The following is a 10,168-nucleotide window of genomic DNA, read 5'->3' as shown; positions in this document are numbered from 1 at the left end:
CGGTTCTCCTGATGCCAAAGGACCAAGCCCCAGACCCAGGTCAATATACAAGTCAGATCTTACCCACCAATCACACTGTTGCCAATCCTTTAGAACAGGGGTGGGCAAACTTTTTGGGCCGAGGGTCATATCTGGGTGGGGAAATTGTATGCAGGGCAGGAGGTTGGGGTGCGGGAGGGAGTGCGGAGTGTGGGAGGGGGTGCGGTGTGCAGGAAGGGGCTCAGGGCAAGAGATTGGGGCAGAGGAGGGCTGCAGGGTGCATGAGGGGGCTCAGGGCAGGGGGTTGGGGTGCAGAAGGGGTGTGGGGTGTAGGAGGGGGATCAGGGCAGGGGGATGGGATGCAGGAGGGTGCAGGGGCTATGAGGGGCTTATGGTAGGGGTTGGGGTGCAGGAGGTGCGGGGTGTATGAGGGGCTTAGAGTAGGGGTTGGGATGCAGGAGGGTGCGGGGTGTATGAGGGGCTCAGGGCAGGGGTTGGGGTGTGGGAGGGGTGCAGGGTATATGAGGGGGCTCAGGGCAGGGGGTTGGGGTGCAGGAGGGGCGTGGGGTGTAGGAGGGGGCTCAGGGCAGGGGGTTGGGGTGGAGGAGGGGAGTGGGGTGTCTGAGTGGGCTCAGGGCAGGGGGTTGGGGTGCAGGAGGGGTGTGGGATATATGAGGGGGTTCAGGGTCGGGGGTTGGGGTGCAGGAGGGATGTGGGGTATACGAGGGGGCTCAGGGCAGGGGGTTGGGTGCACGAGGGATGTGAGGTGCAGGCAGGGTGTTGAGGTGTGGGGTACAGGAGGGGTTTGAGCTCCAACCTCACACCGCTGACCTAAAGCGGCTCCAGTAGGGTGACCAGACAGCAAGTGTGAAAAATCAGGACAGGGGTGGGGGGGTAATAGGAGCCTATATAAGAAAAAGACCCAAAAACCAGGACTGTCCCTATTAAATTGGTACATCTGGTCACCCTTGGCTCCGGGGTGGCAGCGGTGCACACCAGGGCCAGGGCAGGCTCCCTCCCTGCCTGCCCTGCCCCCCCCCCCCCCAGGCCGCTCCAGGAAGCGCTGCCCCTGGAGGAGGGAGGGCAGAGGGCTCCCTGTGTGCTGCCCTTGCAGGTACCTCCCCCGAAGCTCCCATTGGCCGCGGTTCCCTGTTCCTGGCCAATGGGAGCTGTGGGGGACTGGAGGCAAGGGCAACGCATGGAGCCCTCTGCCTCCCCCAGCCCGGGGACCACAGGGACATGGTGCCGGCAGCGCCGCAGGCCGTAGTTTGCCCACCCCTGCTTTAGAATCTAAAATCTAAAGGTTTATTCATAAAAGAAAGAAATATAGATGAGAGCTAGAATTGGTTACATGGAATCAATGACATACAGTAATGGCAAAGTTCTTGGTTCAGGCTTGTAGCAGTGATAGAATAAACTGCAGGTTCAAATCAAGTCTCTGGAACATCCCCAGCTGGGATGGGTCATTCAGTCCTTTGTTCAGTGCTTCCGTTTGTAGCAAAGACCCTCCAGAGGTATGAAGCAAGATTTGAAGACAAGATGGAGGAGCTGCAACAGCCTTTTATAGTCTCTTGCCATGTGGTCTCTGCTTTCTTTGTCCCAAACACAAGCTATCCAGCAGGTGGCATGGAAAAACTTTAGAGTTCTGTCCATAGGCAGGTCCCTGCATACCTTGCTGAGTCACGTGGTGTATCTGCCTTCTCTCAATGGGTCATTTGTACAGCTGATGGTCCTTAATGGGCCATCAAGCAGGCTAGGCAGAGCTGACACCAGCTTGTTGGGGGTGTCACCCAAGAAGCACAGCACAAGTTTGAAATACAGACAGGATAGAACCAATACTTATAACTTTAAATACAAAAATGATACATGCATCCAGACAGCATAATCATAACCAAAGCATAACCTTGTCTTAGACACCTTATTTGACCCCCTTTATACAAGATTTGGTACCACTACAGGATCTTGGTTGCAACAATGATGTATATGGTCCCAGTTCATATTAATAACGCCACAGGGGCGCCCATGCCCGAGGCCCCTGAGAGGGCAGGGACTTAACCAGGTGCAACATGCCCAGATGATGCCAGCAGGCGATCTGCTCCCCCAACTGCAGGGGAAGGCGATACTCCCCCCCACCCCCAAGGTCCCTGCCAGTCTGACCTGGGGGAAGGGCACATGTGCTGGGCATCTAGAATGGATTCTCTATGCCACCTCCAAACACTTGCCACCTACCCCCTCCCCCACAGGGTCCTGACCCCACTGTGGGCAAGCTCTGATGGGTCTGACCAGTTGGGCACTGGGAGAAAGATTCCTTCCTGACCCCTGCAGGTGATCAACTGCAGCCCTGAAGCATGCCATTGGATTACCATTGTTATCTTGGTGCAGGGCATTCTGCACATGCTGAGGGCCACAACGGAGGGCGACAGCCAGGGAGACGCAACTTCGCAGACTCCAGGGCCAGAAGGGCTCCGCCCAGCCCAACCTGACCCATGGGCTGTAGAGTTCCTCTCAGGAGCCAGCTTATAGCTTAGCCCTTATAAAGTGATCAGCTCGAGGTGTTGAGACTCCCAAGACGTGGCGATTCCAGCACCTTCTCACTGAGCTGTCCCGGTGTTTAACCGTCACTGCCGGGAATGCGGGACAAACCCAGACCCTCGTCCACGCGGCAGGACCTGGGCACGGTGCCCCGTCACCTCTTGGCCTCCTCATCCATAGGCGGAGTCAGTCGTGCTCCGTGGTGATTGTTGGGATGCCCTCCAGTAGCCCCCCACACTTCCTGGGGTGTGGAACCCAGCACTGGACTGGGATTCCTGTAACGGTCTCAGCCAGGCTGTGTCCTGCGGGAAGCTCACGGCCTTCAACTGGGAGCCCTGTTAGCCACAGCCCTGCACCAAGCGCTCATTAGCCACAACCCCCCTGTCCTTCTCTGAGTCCCTGCTCACCAGGGCACCGTCTCCCACCCTGCAGGGAAAACCCGGAGTCTGGGTTCCCTGCAGTGCTGCCTGGCCTCAGGCTGCATTCAGACACTGCTGGTCCATGGGCATAGCAGGTCTCTCTGTCGCAGGAACCCAGCCTGTCAGGACTTACACCAGCCTTCCACTTGCCTGCTAACTGTGCCAGCCTCCAAGATCTGAGCCTCCACTAGATCGGGGAGTGGGAGGGGGTAAGAGGAAATATTGAACAGCTTCGGCCCAAGGACCGAGCCCTGGGGGACCCCGTTAGAAGCATCACCCCTCACTGATAGCTCCCCATAACAACGCCCTGGTGTGATACGTGAGCCAGGTTTTCTCCATGCCCTACAGGCCCTGTGTGGTCCATGCAATGTGAAGCCCTACAGATCAGCCCTCCAGCAGCCCCAGGCCTCCCAGCCTGTTACCAGCGAGGGCCTGGAGCAATGACTATTTCCCTCTGGCCGTGCTGCAGCCAGGCAGCCCCAAGTGGGAATAGAACCCAAGAGTCCTGGGTCCCCGCCCCCCTGCTTTAACCCCTAGACCCCACTCCCATCCCCAGGGGCGGCTCTAGCAATTTCACCACCCCAAGCACGGCGGCACGCCGCAGGGGGCGCTCTGGCGGTCGCTGGTCCCGCGGCTCCGGTGGACTTGCGGGAGGTCCACCGGAGCCGCGGGACCAGCGGACCCTCCGCAGGCACGCCTGCGGGAGGTCCACCGGAGCTGTCTGCTGCCCTCCCAGTGACAGGCAGAGCGCCCTACTGCGGCATGCCGCCCCAAGCACGCGCTTGGCGTGCTGGGGCCTGGAGCCGGCCCTGCTCATCCCAGAGCTGGGGATAGAACCCAGGAGTCCTGAGTCCTAACCCTCCCCCTCCACACACATAGGCAGAGCTGGCTCACTTGTAAATCAGAGAGGGCAGGATTCCCCTCCCCCTTCCCTTGCAGTATCGACTCTACAGTGCCCTATGCCCTGCCCCCCTTGCTACCTCTGCCCAGCCTGCTCCTGCCATTAAGCTGGACCCTCCAGCCCCAGGTTTCGCAGGTGTGCCTCTGTGCTCCAGGGGAGGCCAGCTGGGTGGGCACAGGGCCCTGGGCCATTCACACGCTGATCACCCAGAGGCAGCACTACCTGCCCATGGGCTCCTCTGTCCTGCTCTCGGGGGTCCTGCCAGGTGGGGGGCAGGGTAGGAGTCAGGCCCCGTGGCCCAGCCAGCCCTCTCTGCTGCAGGGGGTGGCATAGCAGGAGGAGATAGGCCCTCTGCCCTGACCATGGGGGTTGCCCAGTTTGCAGGGGCAGTGGGGAAATCCTGTCCCTGAGTCTGGATCTAGCTGCCCCGCACAGCAACCCTTCTCCCTGCCCTGCTCTCACTGCAGTCCGCTCTTACCCATGCTGAGTTGGGGCCCCAGGATGTGGGTGGGGCACCCCCATCCCCAGCCAAAGTGGGACTCACACAAAGCATAGAGCCTGGCCCCAGCCCCTTGCAGAACCAACCAGCCACACACCGCGGCCCTGACCCACAGTCCTCATGGAAATCTCGGGGTCCCACATGGGCACGGTCCTTAATGAGTTTGGCAAAGCCCGGAGCCTGGTTCTCAGCCCTGCAAGTGGGTCGGACCTGTAACAATGCTCCCTGGGGCAGGGCCCAGCAGTGACCCACTCCGACCCCACTACAAATGGAGTGGAGGCTGGGGCTATGGAGGGCACCTGCCCTCAGCTGGTTATGTTCGCCCACCCAAGCTGACAGACACGCCCACTCCCATCTGCGACCAAGACAGGCTTTCTGCGCCCATCACCCTGGTGTCAGGGCCTGGGTACAGAGCTGAACACAGCAATCCATGCACTGATCACCTCCAGGCTCAACAACTGCTCCCAGGAACCAGCCCGAAGAAATCCCTGGTGCCACCCCACTGGGCATGCTCTGCCCTGCTATTCCCGGGGCCCGTGGGACAGGTCCTGTATACCCTGTGTCGTCCTCCATGTGAACTCCTGCTGCAGCCACATGGCACTGGGGGGACAACATTGGGCTGGACTCCAGAACTCGCTCCCAGAGATCAGAGCCCCTGGGTCTGAGCACATGCCCTGCTAACCGCAGCCTGCACGGCTCTGCTTTGGGGATCTGCTCCCAGAACCCCAGAAACCAGCCAGCTCTTCCCTGGCAGGCGGGCAAGGGGCAGAGCGAGGGGGCAAGACGGTATAAAACAGCCCCCAAAGCTGTGAACCTGCAGGCAAGGGACACTGGGACACATACCCCCAACGTGCCACAATGGGGCCCCGATTTTGGTCGGGGTCTGGGCAGCACCCAGCACGACGGGGCCCTGATCTCGGTGGGGGCGACTGAGTGCTCCCGCACCACACAAAATACCCACGTGTGTGTGTAAACTCTTGGGAGCCCCACGTGCCAGCACTGGGGGGGGCGGTTTGAGGAGGTCACAGGGGACCCCCCCGGGGCTGATGCTCCCGCGCCCCCAGAGCCTGCTGCTGAGGAGCCCCCGCCCAGGGGAGCAACGCGGGGAGCACAGACCAGCGAGCCCCGGGCCCGGCACCCCGCGCCCCTCCCCGGCCTAAGCCCCGCCCCCGCCCAGCAGCAGGCGGCATCGGGGGCGGAGTTACCCAGGCCCCGCCCCCTTCCCGGGGCAGTTTGGTTCGGTCTGGCTCCCCCCTCAGTGGGCGGAGCTTGGAGCGTTCCAAGATGGCGGTGCCCTTGTGGCGAAGGGGGCTGACGGTGAGATGCCGCCGCGGCCCGAGCCCCCTGGGGGCGGGGCCTAGCGCGGGAACTCGTTCCCCCCCCCCGGCGCACGTGGGGCCGGGGGTCGCTGGGCCAGGCAGACGTACCGCGACGGGCCGGAGCCGAGGCTAGCGGCTGACTCAGCCGGGCAGCGCCAGCGCGTGGGGATGTGCACGGCGCTGTACGTTGTGCCAAGGGCTGTGCGCGCACAGAGGGGGCAGGGGGTGTGTGAAACAACGGGGTGTCCCGGCTGGGTGGGACCAGGAGAGGGGGATGCAGCTCCCCCCCCCCCCGGTATCGCTGCCCACAGGCATTAAACCCCTTTCCCCGGAGAGCTGGCAATGCAAGTGCCCGCCGCACCGAAGAGCCAGCTCCGGCTCCTGTCAGAGCCCCGCGGACGTGCCGACAGCTGCGGCTTGCCCAGCCTGCCGCCCCTGGCAACTCAACCCGGGGACATTTCATCAAAATCCACCGGCCCAGCACTGAAATGGCCCCGCTGGGCGTCCCTGGAGCCGGGCTTGCAGGAGGAATGCGCAGGACCCAGAGGTGCCCGCGGCTTTGGAGCCAGCCAACGGGGCGTTACAGTAATAGACTGACTCTGGGCGCATCTCCCTCCAGTGGTTCTAGCACAGGGGTGGGCAAACTTTTTGGCCTGAGGGCCACATCTGGATACGGAAATTGTATGGCTGGCCATGAATGCTCACAAAACTGGGGGTTGGAGTGTGGGAGGGGGCGAGGGCTCTGGCTGGGGGTGCAGACTCTGGGATGGGGCCAGAAATGAGGAGCTCAGGGTGCGGGACGGGACTCCGGGCTGGGCAGGGGGCTGGGGTGCGGAGGGGGTGTCTGGCTCCGGTTAAGGGTGCAGGGGCTGGGGTAAGGCTGAGGATGAGAGGTTGGAGGTGCAGGAGGGTGCTCCAGGCTGGGACTGAGGGATTTGGCGGGCTGGAGGAGGATTAGGGCTGAGGGAGGGGGTTGGGAAGGGCTTCAGGGGTGCAGGCTCCGGGTAGCACTTACCTCAAGCAGCTCCTGGAAGCAGCGGCGTGTCCCGCCTCTGGCTCCTACACAGAGCCGTAGCCAAGCGGGTCTGCGCGCTGCCCCATCCGCAGGTGCCGCCCCTGCAACTCCTGTTGGCTGTGGTTCCCGGACCAATGGGAGCTCTGGAGGCGGTGCTTGGGGCAGAGGAAGCATACGGAGCCCCCTGGCTGCCTCTACATGTAGGAGCCGAAGGGGGGACATGCCGCTGCTTCCAGGAGCTGCGTGGAGCCACAGCATATGCAGAGCGGGGCAAGCCCCCAACCCCGCTACCCGGCTAGAGCGCCGGAGCAGGGCAAGCCCTGGACCCTGCTCCCTGGCAGGAGCTTGGGGGCCAAATTAAAATATCTGAAGGGCCGGATGCGTAATTTGAGCACCCTTGTTCTAGCAGCTGGTTCCCGGCTCCCACGAACATGACTCCTGCAGCTCAGTCCAGGGGTTTGTGTCTCTGGTGCTGCAGCTCCTTTGTTCAATTCCCAGCATGCAACCAGGGGTCTGTTACACTCGCCGCCTCCCCTGCTCCCTGACACCCTGTGCTTTGCTTTACTAGGCCGCTCCATGGACCCGGGGCTCTTTCTCGTGGCTCCTTTCCTGCAGCCGGGCTATTCAGACCACAGCTGTGTGTCACAAGGTAAGTGCACAGCGGGCTGCTGCTGCAAGGGTCTGTCCATGTGGATCCCAGCACTGACATACATGGCTCGTGCACTTGTGAGATGCAGGTGCCAGCCGTGGGATCCCATGGACAGCCCCTCAAAGAATCCCAGGAACTGTAAGGTAAGTAACAGCCCTCTGAACCTGCAAAACCAAAGCTGGAGAGGGGCCTGTGAGACAGGGCCTCACCCACTCAGCAAAGCCACTCCCCAGCAGGGACAGAGGCACAGAGTTCTGGGTGAGGCCTTGGAAACCCCCCATGTACCCCAGCAACCTGTGCCAGGAGCCTTTGCTGTCTCCTGTGGAGTCCACCCCAGCTCCGTGTCCCCCGAACAGTCCTGTGTGGCAGGTGTGGTTAGGGCAGGGAGGCAGGACTCCTGGGTTCTACATGCAGGTTTGCCACTGACTCACTGGATGACCAGGGGTGGGTCCTTTCTCGTCCATGCCTCAATTTCCCCCAGGACATGAGGTGATTCTGCCCTGTCCAGGGGTGGCAGGGGACTGGGGGCTCTGCGAGTCGATGTCGAAGAGCGGCTCCTGGGCTTAGTTCTGTAGCCTGCACCTCGCAGTGCCTGTTCTTCGCTGTGTCTGCACCTTCAGCGCCCCTGAGGTGCCTGCTCAGAGTGTGTGTGACTCTGAGGCGTCAGACTGGGCAGGACCCAGAGGCGCCCTTAGCAGGGAAATGAACACTCAGGCTAAAGCCTCCTGCAGGCTGCCTCTCACACAGGCTGCATGCCGTTCTGCTGCCACGCGTAGCCAGGGCATGACGGTGCCAGTCCCGAGGAAGGGCATGTGGATAGTGGGATCAGCCTGCTAGCACCAGGGGGTCAGTGCTCTGGGCCCTAGGTACTGCCAAACGCTTTGAAATACCTGCTGCCCCGGCCCTTCTGGGCCATTAACGCCTATGGAGCAGGAGAAGATGTGTGCCCCGCTCCTGGCCCTGCCGGGCGGGGGTAACCCCCATGTTGTTTTTCATCCCCCACCCATGGGTGTTATCTTACAGAACCGGGCGGCCCGGGTGCGAGTCGGGAAAGGAGACAAGCCGGTGACGTACGAACAGGCCCACCCGCCCCACTACATCGCCCATCGCAAGGGCTGGCTCTCCCTGCACACCAGTGAGTGACCTGCCAGCCGCTGCCCTGGGGGTACCTGGGCTTCCCCGTCTCTCAGCACGTGCCCTGCCCCCCACAGCGCCTCCTGCTGGGAGAGGCCAAGGCGGGAGCAGCTGGGAGTGCCTCCTCCCAGCCAGTGCCCTGCCCTGCCCCCCCCCCCAGCGCCCCCTGTTGTGAAGTCCCTCTGACTTAACAAAAGGGGGTGGGGGGTCTTCAACCTGGCATGGGCTGTTCTCCCCCCGCCCCCCTGAGCTCTTCTCCAGGCGTGGGGGAGGGGAGCGGAGGGAGAGGGAGTCTCTGTCCCCCGGCAGATGTGTGTTCCCTGGCCGGATCCTGATGCAGTGCCCTGGCTGGACACCAACGCAGCCCCCTGCTCTGGCTGGTGCTGCTCGTACCGTCTCTTAAGGGTGCCTTGTGGGCATGCGTGCCTGGCGCCGTCCCCTCACCCCCCTCCCCCGCTGCCCTGTCTGCCCTGCAGGTAACCTGGACGGGGAGGGCGGGGCAGCCGAGCGCACCGTGGAGGACGTCTTCATCCGCAAGTTCATCTACGGCACCTTCCACGGCTGCCTGGCCAACGAGATCGTGCTGAAGCGCCGCGCCAATGTGCTGGTCGTCTGCGCCGTCTTCCTGCAGCGCCTGCCGCCCTACAAGTTCTACTTCCTGGTGGGCTACACCGAGACGCTGCTCTCCTTCCTCTACAAGTGCCCCGTCCGGCTGGAAGTGCAGACCGTGCCCGAGAAGGTCATCTACAAGTACCTGTAGCCCTGCTGGAGCCCCTCTCCCCTGGGCCAGCCCAAGCAGTGGGGCTCCCGTGCCCGAGCCAGGCCACCTGCTGGCCCGTTGTGGGGCAGGAGAGTGGCTCCGCATGGGCCCGAGGAGGCAATAGACCCGCAGGTGGTGGCTGTGGGGTGCTCTGGGGCGGGTGTTACCGTGGCTCTGGACGTAGCAGTGGCCCGGCTCGGCAATGGGGAATAAAAGGACTCTGGCCCCTGTGTCCATCTGTGGAGTCACCGCAGCCCAGTTTCCTCCCAGCTTGGTCCCGGGGCGGTCAGAGTGTGGGCCTGGGAGCATGGGCAGTGGGTCGCATAGGTCTAGGCTGTGCCTCTCCAAACAGCCAGGCATGGCCCCACCCCATGCCGTGACCTCTTCCTGCATGTGGCTCCAGTCCTCCAGCTCCAGCCCACCAGCGCTCCAGTCCTCCAGCTCCTTCCCGGTGCTCCGGGGCCACGTGCCTCCCGCCTTCCCGGCGCTCTGGGGCCGCACGCTGCCTGCCCTCCCGGTGCTCTCGTGCTGGGGCCGTGCACCACCCTCCCTCATGGCCCTCCTTTGGGGCTGGGGGCTAGCTACGGGACTGGGCCGGTGGCCACGGTGGGGGGCCCTCTGGGCTCCGGCAGGTAGCAGAAGGGGTGTGGACTTGGGTGGAAGGGACAGGGCTGTCGGCTAGCCTCCCCCAGCCGCGGTTCATGCGCCGCCCATGCCTGGGAGCCAGCAGCTTCGCATCCCCCACCCCAGGACATGGCAACATCCATGAGGGCTCCCTCCTGCCCCCTTCCCACCTGAGGACCCCCCCTACTCTGTGGGGCCTACACACAGACACAGATCTGGGAAAGCCAGCATGGCGGGATTGGGCCCTGTGTTATGGAGTCGCCGAGGCGATGCTCTGGATCTGCTCCCTACGAAGCCAGGCAGGACTCTGGGGGAGCCTTCTTTGTCTGAGCAGACT

The 10,168-nt window shown here is 62.9% G+C and overlaps 1 protein-coding gene across 2 annotated transcripts; it reads left to right on the top strand.

Moving 5' to 3' along the window:
- The first annotated feature begins 5,519 nt into the window (after positions 1 to 5,519).
- On the top strand, positions 5,520 to 9,451 carry MRPS24 (mitochondrial ribosomal protein S24). Of its 2 annotated transcripts, none has more exons than XM_039521711.1 (4): positions 5,520 to 5,647; positions 7,233 to 7,313; positions 8,337 to 8,448; positions 8,924 to 9,451. In XM_039521711.1, the coding sequence occupies exons 1-4, from the start codon at positions 5,615 to 5,617 to the stop codon at positions 9,205 to 9,207; spliced, it is 510 nt and encodes a 169-aa protein (XP_039377645.1). In that variant the 5' UTR covers positions 5,520 to 5,614; the 3' UTR covers positions 9,208 to 9,451. The 2 variants fall into 2 exon arrangements, with proteins under 2 accessions (XP_039377645.1, XP_039377644.1); XM_039521710.1 differs by lacking the exon at positions 5,520 to 5,647 and adding an exon at positions 5,898 to 6,284.
- Positions 9,452 to 10,168: the final 717 nt, after the last annotated feature.

The sequence above is a fragment of the Mauremys reevesii genome, linkage group 2 (genome assembly GCF_016161935.1).
Source record: "Mauremys reevesii isolate NIE-2019 linkage group 2, ASM1616193v1, whole genome shotgun sequence".
Taxonomy (NCBI): Eukaryota; Metazoa; Chordata; order Testudines; family Geoemydidae; genus Mauremys; species Mauremys reevesii.
This window is presented reverse-complemented; position numbering and strand designations above follow the sequence as displayed.

Excerpts from the sequence above, each read along its gene's own strand:
- MRPS24 (XM_039521710.1), top strand. The coding sequence starts at position 6,138 with ATGGCCCCGCTGGGCGTCCCTGGAGCCGGGCTTGCAGGAGGAATGCGC. Across the intron at positions 6,285-7,232 it reads CCAGTGGTTCTAGCACAGGG|GCCGCTCCATGGACCCGGGG; the intron begins GTGGGCAAACTT and ends TTGCTTTACTAG. Across the intron at positions 7,314-8,336 it reads CCACAGCTGTGTGTCACAAG|AACCGGGCGGCCCGGGTGCG; the intron begins GTAAGTGCACAG and ends GTTATCTTACAG.